The 18,984-nt window shown below is 35.1% G+C and overlaps 1 protein-coding gene across 2 annotated transcripts in view; it reads left to right on the forward strand.

Annotated features, from left to right (window-relative positions):
* LOC150085302 (ATP-dependent DNA/RNA helicase DHX36-like) overlaps window positions 1–18,984 on the forward strand; it is a 458,954-nt gene that overhangs the window by 306,288 nt on the left and 133,682 nt on the right. For both annotated transcript variants that reach the window (XR_016546967.1, XM_090373980.1), the window contains exon 16: window positions 9,863–9,980. Coding sequence is in view for 1 of the 2 variants with exons in the window: in XM_090373980.1 (XP_090230106.1) it covers window positions 9,863–9,980 (118 nt within the window). In the remaining variant the exon portion in view is untranslated. The remainder of the gene's footprint in view (window positions 1–9,862; window positions 9,981–18,984) is intronic.

Consider the following 18,984-nt stretch of genomic DNA (forward strand, 5'->3'; position numbering starts at 1 on the left):
TAGCTAAGTATATAACTGATTTAATAATGTGATCGTTACGGTATAGTGTAGCACAATAGCATATATCGCGAACTTGATAGATTAAGCTTTAATATAAGAACTAGATAGTGTAATATGTACCACTGCATTAGCTTAGCGTCATACTGTCAATTTAATTTATAACCTTATTAATTTTAATTTTTAATCAATTAAATAGTATTTAAATGGAAATCATGCCCCAGACTAGAGCAGCTAAGCAAGAAGCAAAGTAGAAGTAGTGCTGTGGTTTGGGGAAGAACCAAAGGGGGGGGGGATGATTCTCCAACACATCATAGCCTAAAAAAATTTGCAGATTGTGAAATGTTTGCGGACCTTTCTGGAAGAGGACATTATCTAGCCAAGGAGATATTGTGTGTGCTTGGTGCAGAGAGTGTCAAGAAATTTGGTGCCAACTCAGCGTTCTGATGGGATCTGAAAGTTTGAAGAGTAGAGTAGATGCCCTTGAAGGAATTAAAATGGGGGAGCCATCAAGCTCTCAGCTGCGCAACTCAACTCCAGAACTCACTCTTGTGCATCAGGCAACACAGTGGCTATCTTCAGGCAGAATGTGCTGATCCCACAAGATCTAGGTATTGTCAGGGAGACGGGAAATATATTGTGCAAAAATGATAGATGGAATAGGACTGGGGTATATCTGCGGCAAAAGTTGATGACGTAGAGCAGATATCTTTTAAGGGCACAAAGGGTGATATTGTTGTACCCGTCGGCACCAATGACATTAAGAGTACAAAATCTGCAGACTTACTTAACAAGTACAGGTCAATGTTCAAAAAAAGTCACACGCTAGAGTTAAATTTGAAAGTGTCTGCAATTCTGCCGAGACACAATAGGAGGGAGTATATGATGAGAACCTTGTCAATCAATTTGGCCCTGGAGAGATTGTGCGAGGCTCATGGGGTAGAATTTTTCTCAGTATGGTCTGTGCTTGTTGTTAACAGGAGAGACTGTTTTTACAGGGATGGGATACACCTATATAGAAAGGGTGCAAGAATATTTGCTGATGCTGTTCGAGGCAGTCTTAGGTGGGTTGGAAAACTACTAGCTTCGGGGGGGGGGGGATTCACAGACTAATAGATTAACAGTATCTGCAGAGGTAAGTGATTTTTGCACTGCTTCTACCGGAATGAGCAACAGCCTGGAAAGCAAAGTGCTGGGGGATTTTCAGGACTGCTGGCAGTTATCATGGAACAAGTAAATACATGGGCTGTGTTAAGATAACTAAGTGTAAGAACAAGCACACGTATACTTGCATTTACTAAACTCCAATTCTAGGAGTTTAGTAAACAAATTCGATGAATTTGAGATGCTGGTCAAGGCATCAAATGCAGATATTGTTGGGATATCAGAGATGTGGTGTCACACAGATATAAGTAATGCAGAATTAGAATTTGAGGAGTACAATGTGTACAGACAGGACAGGAAGGGAGGAAGGATTATACTGTTAGTTAAGAGAAACAAAATCTAAGGAAGTGCATCCAGTTGACATGGGAGGACAGTGCAATGTTGAGTCAGTTTGGTGTGACATAAGCACTGAGAAAGCAAAATCAAGAGTAGGAGTGTGTGTCATAGGCCTAATGACTGATGAGTACAATGAACAACTGTACAGAGAAATAGATTGGGCAATGAATCAGATTGTCTTACAATGGGGGATTTTAACTTCCCAGACATTGACTGGAACTTGTGGATTGGTCACTCGCACATTAGCAAGGCATTTGTCGATTTTTTGGATGATTGTTTTCTACAGTAGCATGTTAGAAACAACTAGATTGAGTAATACTCTTGATATGATAATCATTAGTGATTCTTCTTGCATTAAGAATCTGCAGATAAAGGAACCACTAGTTGGCAGTGATCACAGTGTGTGACACAGAATTTACTCAAAGGTGTAATTTCTATCAGGGGCAAAGGGAATGGTTTTTGCTTTTGTAAAGGTGACTACAGTGGTCTCAGACAGTTTTTAAATTCTATGCAATGGGACCAACTGATGATGTTACCAACAGCAAATTCAAAATGGGAAGTAACTTTGGAAACTACTAGGTTTTTTGTCCCAACTGGGACAAAAAACCTAGTAGTTTCCAAAGATTAGTTTTTTAAGTTTTAGTTTTAGTAGTTTTTTGTCCCAGCCTGGATGGATGTCAGATGAACTAATGAAACTCATGGCAGATAGAGTTTCTTCTTTACTTATGTAAACTCTAGAAGGAAGGGGATGAATCAGATTGGTCCACTTGGTATTGATGGTTCAATTGTTGATGATCCTGCTGAGGTAGCTGATAAACTGAATGAGTATTTTTCATCTACATTCAAACTTGAGGAATTCTGTAGGGAAATGGAAACCAGAAGCTTATCAAACTCTAGCAGGGAGCTAAATGATTTATGTAATAACATAGAGCTAAGTGGAGGAGAAATTGCTGAAGTTGAATATAAGAAAATAATATTAGGGTGGATGGGATCTATCCAGTTATATTAAAGGAGGCAGCAAAGAAAGTAAGCAAACCTTTAGCCATTATTATGAAAGCTTCCTTGTACTCAGGGGAGGTTGCCATGGGCTGGAGATGTGCAAATGTGTCCCCAACTCACAAAGGAGGGATCAAAGGGTGACACGATTAATTACAGACCTGTTAGTTTACCTTCTCTTCTGGGGAAAATAATGGAGTCACTGGTTAAAGAAGCACTGCAGAATCATCTAAACAAGACTGCAGTTTATAGTTCAGACACAGCATGGGTTTGTTAAGGGACAGCCTTGTCTGATGAATTTGATTGGATACTATGTGGTCACAAAGGAACTGGATGCAAAAAATAATTTTGATGTATTTCCTAAAATCCAAGTATTTCAGGAAAGCTTTTGATACTCTTGCACATGGAAGACTAATGCGGTATAACATTAAGGGCGGTATAACATTAAGGGCAAGTTGCTGCTATGGATAAAGGGATGTTTCAGTGGTAGAAGACAGAGTGGACACTGGAATCAATGGACACTGCTTTTCATGGACTAATATTATTAGTGCAGTCCCTCGTGGTTCGGAATTGGGCACATTGTTGTTTTCTGTATTTATCAATGATATTGACGAAGGTTTATAAGGGTTAATATCCAAGTTTGCAGATGATATTGAGGTTGGCAAGGTTGTTAATGATAGTAATGACAGTACACTACTGTAACAGGATCTCGAAAAGTTGGGCAGATGGGCTGAGATATGGCATCTGAAGGTTAACATTGAGAAATGTAAAGTACTGCATATGGGTAGCAGTTGCCCCAGAGTAACAGTACCAGCTGTGTGGTACTGCACTCAGTCGTGGAGAATCAAAAGTCCCCTTGTATAAGGCAGTGGTCAGGCCACATCTTGAGTACTGCATACAAGTCTGGAGACCCCATTTTAGGAAGGATGTAGAATTCCTGTAATGAGTACAGAGAAGGGCAACGAGATTGGTGAATGGAACAAAGGGTTGCTGTTACCATGTAAGGCTAAAGTTTTGCAAATTGCAGTGTCTGTAGTCTATGCGCCTGCAAGGGGATCTGATTGATGTGTTATAAGGCCTTGAATGGTTTCAGCAATTTCAATGATTCTTCCACTTGTTGAGATTATGTACCTGGGGGGCACATAAATTCAAATTTGAGGAAAGGCAGTGGAAATTTGCCTTTAGCCAGCAGGTGGTTCATTGCAGGAACAAACTTCCATCTGTCTTAGTGGAGGTCACCAACTTGAATAAGTTCAAGGCAGAACTAGACAAGCGTTTGAATGTTTTGGAGTGAATGAATTTGGAGTAGAAGTTTCATATACGTTGCACATTGTTTTAATTTTTAGTTACCAGTGCATAATTTTTTTATCACACATAGATTACTGAATATATGAAGAGCTGCTGTCTCTATATGAGCCATTGTGCAGGATTATTTACATGTAAACCTTGGTGTTAATTAACTATGAATTACAAATTCTTTATTGTGTAATTTTCTTTGTCACTCTGTGTAGTACATATCACAGTGGCAGTTGCTGATTTCAACTCTTTGTGCAAAAAAAAAATATATATATACAGTATATATATATATATATATATATATATTGTTTAATTTTTTTTTTAAAATAAAACATTGCTTTCCCACAATATTTAAATTAAGTAGCGATTTACCTGTTCATTTAATATCGAGTTTATCATAATATGAAATCATTGAACAGGTTTTTTTTTTAGATTCGTTAAATAAACGCTAACAAAACCATGTGACACTAGAGACTGTTGGACTAGTCTTTTCTATCATCATTTGTCAATTGAGCCAGTAGAGAAGACTTCAAAATTTTACTATGCAATGTTTTGGAAGGCTTCTTTGCATGAATTATTAGCTATATTTAAATATTAAAACAATGTATTGCGTGGGTTATAGGCTGTATTTATAATATTAGAACCATTTCAGAGTGGGCATCACTTTTACTAATGGACTTAAGACTACATTGTTTAATATGTAATAATTTATAGCAGGGTGTCCAACCTTTTAGTTTCCCTGGGCCACATTGGAAGAAGACGAGTTGTTTTGGTCAACACATAAAATACACTAACACTACTGATATCTGATGAGCAAAAAAACGTAGAATATATAGTTAACATATTTAAGTAATTTAAACTTCATTAATTCATGAATTTTTTATTATAAAAGTAAAAGACAAGACAGCAACATGAAATTAGTGAGATATTCGACATTGTTTTTGAGACACTAATGCTTTGATATTTGGTTTGATGGAAGTAGTTGCAATTCTCAGTGAGTTCTCAAGGTGCTCATCAGATATTTTGGTTCTAGTTTTATTCTTCGTGTGCTTCATCCTTAAAATAGCTGCTCACAAATGTAGGTGCTTCCAAATAGCGATGACATGAATAAGGCATGATTGTGAAGCGAGGGATATTTTTCTCTGGGAAGATATATCTTATAGAAGTCCAGTAAAGAGACATGATCAAATTTTTCTTTAAGTTGAATGTCAGATTGTAGCTCTATGAATTCCATTTCAAAATTGGCAGGTAAAATGTTTATGTTGACTGAAAACGGAGTCGCAAATATACCAAAAATTGATGATTTTTCCAGAAATCTTGAAACAAATCTGTTCTCAAATTCCTGTATCAAATCGAAAAGCAAGGCTGCATATTTTTCATTGTTCACAGGACCGTGTTTAGCCAATGTGTTGAAATGCATAAAATTGTTTGCCTTAATTTTAGATTGCCATAGTTTCAGTTTCATTTCGAACGCTGTTATAGTTTGAAACATTTATATTGATCAGTTGGTTTTCTCTTTGAAGACACATGATTAACTAATTTAAATGAGCGGTCAAGTCCACTAAAAATGCCAAATCTGTGAGCCAGTTTTCATCATCAAGTTCTGGCACAAATTTTGTTTTTGATTCCATAAACGACTTGATTTCATTTTGCAAATCATAAAATCTTTTCAACATTTTACCTCAACTTAACCATTTTACTTCTGAAAAGTAAATGATGTCCCCATAGTCAGCATCCTTAAATTTAAGGAATTCCTGGAATTGGCGATGATTCAATCCCTTGGCCCTTATGAAATTTACATCCTTGATGACAATCTGCATGACGTTATCCATCTTTAAAGTGGCGCCTCCATAGCCAGGTTGGAAGGAGCAGCAGTGCGTAGCACACACTTCTTGATTAGACCGGCGTTCGAGCCCATCACCACCAAATACGGAGGATGCGGAAAGGTCAGGGAATTACCACCTCATATCCCTGAGCAATATGGCCTTAGTTGCTAATGCTCCTAAAAACCAAATAACAAACAAACAAACCAACCATCTTTAAAGTTTTTGTGCATAAATTTTCTTGCTGTACTATGCATTAGCATTAGTAGAGGCATATGATGCAAGAAAGAAAGCTTATGCAGCATCAGCCAAAAAAAGAAAAAGAAAAATTCCACTTCACCCCTCCGTTTGTTTGAAAAACCTGTCCAGCTGAGCCTTAAATTTATTTAGGCTATCAACTTTCACAACAAGGGTTGGAAGTCTGTTCCACCAACCAACTAACCGCTAACTAAAGGCAAATTTCTGCACATCTATCCTACATCTGTCTTTCCTCAATTTGAATTTATGCCCTCTCAGGTGATTATTCTGAGCAAGAGGAAGAATCCCATCAGCATTGAGCCTGCTCAAACCATTCAAGGCTTTATACACCTCTATCAGATCACCTCATCGGTGCCTAGTCTGCAGACACTGTAATTTGCAAAACTTAAGCCTTTCTTCGTAAGAGCAACCCTTTGTTCCATTCACTAATTTTGTTGCCCTTCTTTGTACTCGTTCCAGCAGCTCTACATCCTTCTTGAAATGAGGCCTCCAGACCTGAATACAGTACTCAAGGTGTGGCCTGACCATTGCCTTATACAAGGGAATAATCACCTCCTTATCCCTGCTATAAAAATTCCTGTATATCATTCATAAGACACCATGAGCTACTCTTGCAGCCCGTCTGCACTGCTCAGAGAACTTCATATCTGCCTGCACAATTACCCAGGTCCTTTTCATTCTCTACCACTGTCTGTGTAGTACCACATAGTTGATACGTTGCAGTTTCCCGTATGTAGTACTTTACATTTGTCAGTGTTAAACTTCATTTGCCATCTCTCGGCCCATCTGCTCAACCTTTCCAGATCTTGTTTCAGCAGCATAGCGTCAATAGTGTTCTTAACAATTATGCCAACCTTTGTATCGTCTGCAAACTTGGACATTAAGCTTGATATACCATCATCACTATTATTTATAAATACAGAAAACAATAATGGACCCAACACTGAACCCTGAGGGACTCCACTAATAACATTAGTCCACGATGAGCAGTGTCCGTTGATTACCACTCTGTCTTCTCCCCCTCAACCACTCCTTTATCCAGAGCAGCAATTTGCCTCCAATGCCACACTGCTCCAATTTGTGCAGCAGTCTTCCATGTGCAACAGTATCAAAAGCCTTTCTAAGATCCAAGTATATAATATCAAAGTTATTCCTTGCATCCAGCTCTTTTGTGACTGCATCATAGTATCCAATCATATTGGTCAGGCAAGTCTTCCCCTTAACAAAACAGTGCTGTGTCCGAGCTATAACTAAAGTCTTGTCTAGATGATCCTGCAGTGCTTCTTTAACCAGCGCCTCCATTAATTTTCCTGGAACAGAAGTTCAACTCGCAGGTCTATAATTACTTGTGTCAGCCTTTGCTCCTCCTTTGTGAATTGGGGTCACATTTGCACATCTCCAGTCTATGGGTACCTCCCCTGAGTCGAAGGAAGCTCTCATAATTATGGCTAAGGGTTTGCTTACTTCCTTTGCTGTCTCCTTTAATATAACTGGATAGATCCCATCCACCCCAGGTGCCTTTCTTGTGTTTATCTTCAACAATTTCTCCTCCACTTTACTCTCAGTTATTACAAGATTATTTAGCTTACTGCCAGAGTTGAATACACCTCTGGCATTCCCCTCGATGAATAACTCCTCATGTGTGAATGTTGATGCAAAATATTCATTTAGTTTGCTAGCTACCTGAGCAGGATCATCAACAGTTGAACCATCGATATCAAGTGACCCAATCTGATTCATCCCCTTCCTTCTAGAGTTTACATAAGTAAAGAACTCTGTGCTGTTTTTCTTTGCCTCCTTTGCCAAAGATTTCTCATAATCTGCCTTTGCCTGCCTAACCTCCTTTGTGACTTGGTTAGAGACCAGCTTATATCTATCATAGGCTTCTGTGTTATGTGTTAATTTATATGTATCCCATGCATTTTTCTTCTCCGCCATATGTCTCATTAGTTCATCTGACATCCATTTAGGCCTAAACCTTGAACAATATTTCTTAGTTTCTCAGTGATATTTCATCATACGTAAATTTTGGGTGGCAATTGCATCGTCTTCTATTCATTTTACAAGGCCATCTCTTTTACCTATCATTGCCTGGGCGCCATCAGTGGCTATACCAGATATGTTCACAGTGGACTAAGAAAATCGCTTTAACGTATTTTTCACTGCTTCGTATAAATCTCTTGATCTTTTAATGGCACTAAAAAAGCCATTTCTTCAGTGATATTATATTCGTCATCAATACCGCTAATAAAAATTGCCAATTGAGTTGTATTAGTAGCATCAATACTTTCATCTATTGCCAAAGCATAAAATTTAAAACTAGCAGCTCCACTCTCTAAACCTTTTTTGATAGATTTTCCTATTTCATCAATTCGCTTGGCTATAGTCTGGTGAGACAAACTGATTTTAGAAAAATAACCTTTTTTATCAGGGCAAATTATATCTGCCACGCTTTCCATACATTGCTTAATGAACTCACCATCGGCATACAGTTTTGATTTTTTTGCTATCAGGTTTGCAACTAGCTTTTACAATAGAATCCGTTTGAATTGTTATTTTTTTAAAAAAAACTTTGTTGAGATGATAGACTTTTTTTCAGTTCCGCTATTTTGTCTTTATGACACATTCCTTGATACACACTAAATTTCACAGCATGTTTTTGCATGTAATGCCTTTTCAAATTGTAGCCTTTGAAAACTGGCACAAATTCCCTACAAATTAAGCAGATTGCCCTAGTATTTGCTTCGACAAAAATGTAGTTATTTGTCTACTTTTCATTGAACAATATTCCTCCTTCTATAATTTTTCTTTTTTTTTTGGTTCAGTTTTCTTTTGAGACGCTGTGGAAGCCATGCTAGAATTGAAAAAAAAAAAAAAAAAAAAAAAATAGATTGAAAATTAGAAAGAAAGGTTTAATAATCAAATAAAAGTACTTGCTTGTCTTCTAAATAACCAAAAATGTCTGTCGCTTACAAAGGTAGGTAGAAAGAAATATTATCAATAATCACTGCGTTTTACTCACCAAATCGCCACAAACACACGTAACGTCTGCACCTTTCTTCAGTGTCAACTCGACTGTTTACAATTGCACATTGAAAGCTGTACCAGCTTACCCATGGCGCACATAGAGAGACATCTATTGTGTGGTAAAAATAGGAAGCAAGAGCACTAGTGCACCATTTATTATGTCGAGAAGTAACTACTTGCACGGGCGGCAATTTTGAATAAATACAATTATTTGAGAATGATTTTATGAATCTCTCATTGCTAAAGAACGTGTTAAATTCAAAAATTCATCGCTTATAAATTAATAGCATGTTAAAATTGTATTTTTAGTATTATTAATGGTATTTTTAGTCATAATCTCATAAAGTTTGTGAGTTTACAACTTTTTGTGGGCTGCATTCATAGCATCCTGGGCTGCGAGTTGGACAAGCCTGATTTATAGCATTTGTTGTTTTAAATACAAATAAAACAAATCAGTAATTAGTAATCAATACAAAAAGATATTTACTTTTATTTTTTATTTATTTATTTTTTTCTCATTGTTATTGTGGAAATCCCATGCTATAATGTGCTCAGTGGCAAATTATAGCCATCCACTACTGGTGTATATATACCAAATCAGAATAAATTTTAACCATTGATTATTCCTATATTTCCTGAAGCCTCAGATTGGAAAAGTATAAGTTACAGACTTATGTACTTATGTTATTGTATGTCTGTGTAGTGTAGTTTATTTTCTTAGCCCATATCTTTGCAATGTGTATAATAAATCACATATAATAATACTATGTAAGGTTTATGTTGCTAAACAAGTTTGTAATATTAAGACATTTTTTAACAAATATGTTCATATATTTCATATATCATATAAGCATGATGTACTTTGTTTGAATCACTAACGTAACCCAGAAACAAAAATGTTGGAGTAGCACAGTATTCTGAGTAATCATGTTAATTTAATAAGCCATAACTTACTTTTTCTGTAGAGTCCAGGAAGGAGTTTGCTGTCATTTATTTACCAGAGGAAGAAATATGACTCTGCAAACTTTTCACCTCCCAGAAATGCTTAGAACAAGATTGGAAAACCTGTGTCTTAAGATAAAAGTAAGATATTCAGTATATATGTATTATTTTTTTTATAAGTTTTATTACTTGAAAGTGCATTAAATTCTTAACACACATTATCTTTCCTTGTATTTATGAGACTTTGTCTTATTCCATCTTTGGTGTTATGTTATTTATTATTTTGGTTTTTAGGAGCATTAGCAACTAAGGCCATATTGCTCCAGGGATATGTGGTGGTCATTCCCTGACCTTTCCGCATCCTCCGTATTTGGTGGGCACGGGCTCGAACCACAGTGTAATCAAGAAGCGTGTGCTACGCACTGCTGCTCCTGTCCATCTTTGGTGAAAATAAAAATTACAAATACAAAAATGAGCAAAATGGAATATTTTCTTAATCTATACTATTGACAGTTTAGGAAAAAATACTCATCACATTAATCACAATATAATGTAAAACTAGCAGTCCTTTAGGGTAGGATAATGAATGGAATGAAGAACTTATTGGAGTACTTTTCAAGTGGAACTGAATTTACTACTGTCAAAAGATTTAGTTTTTCTCAGGATTATTTCAAAGTTTTTGAAAATGCATACAGATAAATTGTTCTCAGAATACACAGTTTACAGACAAGAATGTAACATTGTACACACAATCAAGTGGTGATTGAAAAGTTCAGGGACTGAACTAATATTTGTTATATAACAAAACTTTTTTGGGAGCCTCCCTAATTAGCTTCTTTTGGAATTGCTAATAGTTCCTGTACCATATTCTCAGTAATTTCCTCAGTTATTTCAAATCTGTGGCCTTTTAAGGTAGATTTAAACTTGGTAGGGAAAGTCATAAGACTTGAATGGAAAGAGCAGAGAGTTTAGTGGTATTGTCATTATGGAAGTGCCAATTCCCTAAAGCTTGGTTCCCCAGCCATTTTTCCATGAACATCATTGCGCAGTTGTCATACAACTGTTTTGTAGGTTTCCTGGTGCACTGAGACCATGCAGGACAAATTCATAATGAACCATACTTGATGAATCAGAAAATATAAGCATGATCTTCACATTTGATCAAGGTAGTCGTGCTTTTTTTTTGAGGTGGGGGGTTTGGTTAAATGGTGTTCCATTGAGAGGACCGGGCCTTTGTTTCCAAGTCATAGCCATGTACCCATGATTTGTCACTAGTAATCATGAAAGAAATAAAGTGTGGGGTTGCAATAGCAGGTTGAAGAAGATCCTGACATGCAAGAACTTATTGCTTTCTGCAATGATCAGTGAGGATGCGAAGCACAGACTTGCCTCAAATGCCCTGCATTCCTAAATTTTGAGTTAAAATTGACTGACATGTCGCATAAGAAATAAAATATTAGTTTCACTAGTGACTTTGCCAATAGTTAAACATTGATCAGTCCTAACCAGATGATGAACACAAGCAATTGAATCAATGATTTTTGAAGTTGATGTGTAGCCAGAGCAAGGATCATCTTTGGTGCACAAGCAGGCCTTCTTAAACTTTGTGAACTAATGAAGTGTCTTTGTACAATACATAGCATCTTCTCTGAAAGCTATTTTAATAATTTTTGGATTTTTGTTGCACTTTTCTCTCATTTGAAACAAGGTTTGATGCAAATTTACTGCTTAGTAAAATCAGTTGCCTTATAATAAAATGAAACACACAAACAGTTTCTATTGAATGCATGCTAATTTAGACTACAAATAAATGGGTTATTCTTGCTTTACTCTGTGCAACAAACTACTACAATTTCAAGACATGAATTCAGTCATTAAACATTTTGAATACACCCCGTGTGTGGGTGTGTAGAGTAAAATAAGTAGGAATAAATGTGTGTAGAATGAAATAAGTAGGAAGAAAAACCATGTTTATTATGTAGACAAAATTGTGGATGGGTATGAGTTTGAGATAGAAATGGGATATGGAATTTACACCTGCAAGTATAATGCAGGTTGAAAGGCCTGACGTAGCCCAGTGGTCAGGAGCGAGAGTGCATAGCACGTGTTCCTTGAGTGGACCGGGGTTCAAGCCCGTGACTACTAAATACGATAAATATTTGTATTGACGATTTATTGTAAACTCTACTGACTTGGTTGTCGTGCTGGAGTATAAACAGAAAATTTATTTATTTATTTATTTATTTAATGTAAAATAAGCTATATGGAAATTTAAGAATGTATTGGAAAAGGTATATTGTTTGTTACATATAATTCAACTGGCACAAGAATGAGTTCAAGTTCGCTGCCATACGTGTCTAAGAAGTGAAGGGATTAGTGAACTAGGGGAAAAAGTGAGTCAATACAGATATTATATTTATATGATATGTGTATTATATATTTTTTTCCAGTATGTAGAGAGCCAAAAGTGCTTGTAATGTATGTGACTGAGGAGTGAGAAGTTTGTATTATCATGAAGTTACTTCTGATCAGTTACTCCACTAACTTCTTTATCACAAGCATTTTTAATGTGCAGTATAATTAATAATAAATAAAAGTAAGGAATCGTAATTTTTGCATTAATAGAAATTAACGCCAATTATACTAAGTTGTTAAAAAGTAATTGTTTAATTTTTATTGATTATTTTGAAATAATTGCAAATTTACATCCTCAGAGTGACTGCAGGATTAGAACCTGCCTTTATATTGTTACCATAATAAGAATGACATCACAACACCTAAGAAATACATACAGAACACCAAGGATTTTCTATAAAAAGTATGTTTTTAGAGATACACAAAAATCAATATTTGCCCCCCTAAACTAAAATTAATTAAATATTGACACCTACAATAATCAATCTGGGAAATAATTAAGACTGTTTATAACCAAACCAAATTAAATTTTTGAGATATGGTCATGTGCAAGACATGATTGGCAAAATGAAGGTCCCAAATTGATTTAATCATACTAACCAAATTGCAAAGGCTGGGGAAGCTCACACTATTGCAGAATTGATTTTACCATGTGTAAATGAAGTTACTTCAGGGAGAATAGAATTGCATTCAAAATTGAATAGGTAACTTTTAAAATTATATTTAAGAATAATTTAGCACAAGAAATTATTTACCTACACTTAATAAGTAAAATAAAATAAACTTGCTTTTTTAACAATAGTGTAATTTGTGTTAATTACTTATAATGCTAAGTTAGTGCCTATTTAATTTCTTGGAATAATTATGTCATTATGCCATCTTCTCTCAGTCCCGTCCCAGTGCAATTTGGATTTGTTATTTTTTAAGCTTCTTGTGTTTTGTACAAAGAGTTGAAGAGAAAAACATTGAGTCACATATAGGTAAGTAAATTATCAGTATGAACATTTTTCCATTTGTTAGCAGTGCTTTTTGAGCTATGAATGTTTGCCTGGAATTTGATAGAATTGGTTGTGAAACAGGTCTGTGAAGGCTTGTGACATTGGCCGCAATATTGTATGCTTACTTAGCAGACATGTATGTAATTTGGAACTTTGCAAAGGTATTTAGGCAATTTGGTTTTGAAGTTAATTGTATTACACACTAAACTCAAAACATGCTCAACTAGTTAGTAGAGTATTTTTTTTTAATAACTGATGATATACATTATCAAGGCTTTCATGTATTCTTCTGTTTCTTACATTAATTTATGTAAAAAAGCAGAAATTCTCCTTTCTTTTTTACAATTCTAAGTGCAATAAAGATGAAAATTTTTGTTTCTTATACAGGCTTAGAATAGTACAGAGGAATGGAATAGTTCTTTTCCCATAAATTCATATATTCAATTTGCCTGCAATTCTTCATTTTTTTCATAAAGAATATATTGAGTAGTTGTTTTTTTTTTTTTTTCCGTCCCAGGTGTATCATATTTGCAGAATTTATCTTTTGCATGATATGATGTGCCTATGTGTTTCAGATCTGTGATACTATCTCGTTAACAAGGAAACATTCTTTAAACAGTTGATTTTTTCCCCTCACTGTTCATTAAACTGTTTTACAGACATTTTTGTAAGGAAAAAATTTTTAAACCTTTCTTATGCGAAATCTTTCTTTCTGACCTCACTGAGATTCTGCTTATCCACAGGATGTAGCTCTGTGTAAAGGATACATGTTATTTAGTAAAGCGTTTTACAGTATAAGCAATGTACAAATGAGTTGTATGAATATAAGTGGACAAAAATTCAGAATTTTTAGGCACCAGCAGAATATTTTTAAGACAGTAATGAGCAGTACAAACTAATGCTTCTACTGATAAAATTAATATATGCATGTGATGAAAAATCTTCCTTTCTCAATTTCCTATGTAGCTTATGTAGTAAATTTGCAGATTGGAAAGATAAAAATTTGTTATTTGTTGAAGCAAACCAGTTTTACCTTTTTAAAAATGCAACAAAGTTGCTTTTATTAAAATAAATAAAGTGCCCACTTAACATTTTATAATTTATGCACCTCGAATACCCTAGAGTAGTGGTTCACGACAGTGATCCATAGGTTGCACTAAAAATTCTATGATGTCATCTTCAGTTTTTATAAAACATATTTTATTCAAAAATTTAGTTGAAAATGTATACTCTTGTGAATCCAGATGACCAGATGACCAATTAATCATTGTTATTAAAGACAATAACGTAATGCATGTCGATGGGGAATTTTGAATTGGACATATTTCCAAATTTACGTAAATTTAGATATAGATGGCACTGTGTGCAGAAACTCTACTCTACTTACATAATCCTGCAAAATTTTATAATGCTTACCTTATTAATAATACAGGTTTCCCCTGTTTTTTTTTTTTTTTTTAAATGACGTATGTCAATAGTGAAATGTTTAGTAAGAAATCGGACATAAGTCAATGGGTTCAGTAACATATAAAAAAGATAAATATATAAACGTTTTATAGAAGAAAATTTTATATAATATAAATATTTTTAAATTATAACAGCTATAATGGATTGTTGGTTGAAGACTGGAAACATAAGGAAAGATGATGTTGAAAAACTTTAATTAATGATAAGCAACAAAATCTTCCAAATTCGACTCAAGGTGACCAAGAAATTGGTAAAATGCATTCAACTTATCAAAGTTCTCAAATAGTGCATAAAAATGTTCAAGATATCATTATAAAGATATGAACATTAAAAAGAGGAAATACACTGGTGTTCAAAGAAAGTGCATCACTCCTTAAAATTATAATTGTCATCTGGATAACTTAAGTATATGGCAATATTTCTTACAGATTCATTAGATAAGATTGACATGCATAGGTGATGACATAATATTGCATCAGCTGTTACTTTTAGCTATATAAGCACGCTCTGCAAGAGTTGCAGGTTGCAGTCATTCCTTGCTTGTGTCAGGATGGTTAGTTACATGCAGTTGACACCATGAAGAAAGAGTGCTATTGTTGCTTTACGTGAGGATATTCTTCCCGTTATATTTCTTATAGAGTGCCTTGTTGTCAGTCAGTAGTGAATAGATTTCTTTCCAAACTCAAGAATACTGATTCTACTGATAGGAAAAAAAGAACCGGATGCAAACGAGTCTCTGCGCCAAAACAGGACCATGTTTTGAAGCGCTTAAGCCTTAAAAACCATAAAGTTTCTTTCTGAGCTGAAAAGAGAATGGAAAGAATATACAGGAGTGGTAGCAAGTGCAGTAACAGTCAGAAGACACCTCTTCAAAAATGGACTTGTAGCCCGTCGTCTTAAGGAGAAGCCCCTCCTCACCCAAAAAATGAAAAAGGCCTTATTAATTTAGTGTTAGGAGCATGTCAAACGGACTCCTGAGCAGTGGAAGTCAGTTATTTTCTCGGATGAGAAGAAATTCAACCTGCGTATTCACCGTAGATGTGGTGAAGAATACCATCCAGACGGTATGGTGTCTACAGTGAAATTCCCCACCAGCCAAATGATATGGGGGTGCATTTCATGTCACACAGTAGGTCGCCTGCAGTTTATAAAAGATTCCATAAATGCCAGTGGACACCTGGCTATATTGGAAGGCAAATTGCTGCCACCCATTAGAGACCATTTCAACCTGCCAAGTAACTGACAAGGATGCTCTCATAATTATGGCTAAGGGTTTGCTTAGTTCCTTTGCCGCCTCCTTTAATATAACTGGATAGATCCCACCCACTCCAGGTGCCTTATGTTTAACTTCAACAATTTCTCCCCCACTTTGCTCTCAGTTATTACAAAGTCATTAAGCACCACGCTACAATTTGATAACCTTATGGCATTTTCAATCCTTAATAACTCCTCATGCGTGAATGTAGATGCAAAATACTCATTCAGTTTGTTTGCTATCTGAGCAGGATCATCAACAGTTGAACCATCAATATCAAGTGGACCAATCTGATTAATCCCGTCTTAGAATAGATGTGCGGAGATTTGCCTTTAGCCAGCGGGTGGTTAATTGCTGGAACAAACTTCCATCTGTCGTGGAAGTTAATAGGTTAAATAAATTTAAAGAGGAACTGGACAAATATTTAGAGGGAATGGTTGTGTGATTTTTTTTTTTTTTTTTTTTTGCCTGATGCTACATAAGCTTATACGCTTGCTTTCTTGCATCACATGCCATGATCACTGCTACTACTGCATCTTTCAGGACAAGTCTGCTCCTTGTCATCGGGCGAAAAGTGTAAGTAGGCACTTCTGTAGTTACTTTAGCTTCATTTCTACGTTAGGGGTTCAACAGTAATGTGTTTATATTTGTTACAGATGAAAAAATGGTTGGAAGAATGGTCCATTACAACTCTTAGCTGGCCAGGAAACAGCCCGGACCTAAATCCTATAGAGAACTGTTGGTATCGTGTGGAATCTGCAGTTGCCAGAAAGAAACCAAAGACCCTTCTTGAACTTCAGGAAGCCATAATTCGTGTCTGGAACCACGAACTATCAGTTGATTATCTTCGGAAAATTGATCTTGTCAGTGCCTCGACAGTGCTGCTATCATCACGGCCAGAGGCAGTTCAACTAAATATGAGTTTGCACCTTGTGAACTTTTCATTTTGTTTTCCATTTAAAGTGATAAACTGAAGCAGATTGAGGGCGTCTGATAACATTTCAGCCATAATTGTTGTGTTTACCAAAACTGTTGTATAAAGATTGCAAATGCTCATTTTGGAATATTTTGAGAGCACCTGTCAAATATTACTTAGCTTTGCCTTAACTATTAATAAATATCTTTTGTTTATACAGTAGACTCTCGATTTTCTGGGATAGATAGTAAAAGAAAATTCCCGGATAATTGATTTCCCAGTTAATCCAAAAATACAGTAAGTTCCTGACATACATAAGAGTTACATTCCCGGACTGCTTACGTAAGTCCAGTTTTACGTAACTCGGGAATGACTAAAAAAATATTGCTACTATATCCCTGATATGCCAAAATTTACAAAAACAACATAATATCTGGGTACAGCAGTGAAGTAGCTGGAGTGGCACATAAGAAAAGAAAACATAAAAGGAAGAAAAAATGCATGTTATTGTATTGTAAAAAGTGATTTGTATTTCATAACCTTGGTTATTATAGTTGACTTCATTGGTGCCGACCGCTTCTCATATTCTGTCTTTCTCCTTTATTGTGTTCACTGTTGTCACTAACAAATCTGAATTCCATGCAATACTTGTTAATGTTTGGCCATTTTCATATATCCTTATTATTTTAATTTTCTGATCCAACTCGATTGCTTTTCTTTTATTGATAGATTTACTAGTACTGCTGTCACTTATTCTCTTAGTCGGCACCATGATAACAGTCAAAATTAAATTTTCTGAAAAGAACTTCACAGAGCTAAGGTGAAAACTCACTATTATCACCCCACGTGAGCTCACATTTTATTAAAACATATCTGGAAGGCACTGCCATAAAACAATAAAAACAATTTGCACTTTCCAGATTATTGGGCTTTTCTGTTAGTGCATCTAATTATAAACGGGTAGTTAACTCGATCTTATTGCATTTGTGATAATACCGATAGCTGGAATTTTGTGGATTTTTAAGTTATTATAGTGAAATGTGTGTCCCCTTCACTGAAATCTTCAGTCATACAAAAAAAGATAAAAATGTTCAGCAAACTACGTAAAAAGTATGGCAGTAGATAAAAAAAATGTAAAAACTTACCATGTACTACTCGTGTGTCCAACACGATGCGTCCCTTTATTTTTTACGATGTTGATTTTAAATCTAATAGCTTCCCTTTATTTTTTTTAAAATGACGTGTATGGTTTAGTCACCAACATTATAATGGTTCTTTAGAGATTTAACGGATGCACCGTTTTCATAATATCAAGTTTTTGTTTAATTCTCTTGTGTTTGCCCATTTTCACGATTTCTAAACAAAAAAAAAATAATATGGTTACTATAAAAAAAAAATTCCAACATTCCTGACATAAATAACGAAACAAAATTTGTCCTTTTGCGATGCGACGGAACGCAATAATCGACACAATGCAACTAACACAAACTAAACATTTGGTCTCTCTCTGTTTTTTTTTTTTTTTTTTTGAGCGACGCATGTGAAGGCAGCGGGGGGTTGCAAGATAATAGGCACAATAATCTCCTAATGACAACTTATAATGCCACTTCTTGTTGCTTATTTACAACTTGCAAAACATACCTATTCTAGTTATTACTTGAATTTTATGATTTCTGGTTGATTTTTTTTTTTTATTTGGAGTCTTGAAATGTCATGTCCTGGTTAATCTGATCCTGGTAAATCGAGAGTCTGCTGTATTTCTATTTGTGATGCTAGTCATTAATGTAACATACTATCGTATGTTACATTAATGACCAGCATTGTATTACATATTGTATTTGTAACAAATTACAAATACAATATGTAATTTGTGAAGAGGTATTTGCAAATTGCAGCTTGAAATGTCTTTTTATCTCAACGTTTACGATCAAAACATGGAAACAATGTTGATAAGCCTATTCATTTTTTTAAAAATAAATTGCAAGAATTAAACACACATAATATTGATTCATATATTTCTCTCAATTATCAAGAAAGGAAAAAAGCAATTAGACCTTTATATTTAGTATGTTACCAAATTGGAAAGGCTGGGGA

The sequence above is a fragment of the Mastigoproctus giganteus genome, chromosome 5 (assembly GCF_048544385.1).
Source record: "Mastigoproctus giganteus isolate SK-2022 chromosome 5, ASM4854438v1, whole genome shotgun sequence".
Lineage (NCBI taxonomy): Eukaryota > Metazoa > Arthropoda > Arachnida > Uropygi > Thelyphonidae > Mastigoproctus > Mastigoproctus giganteus.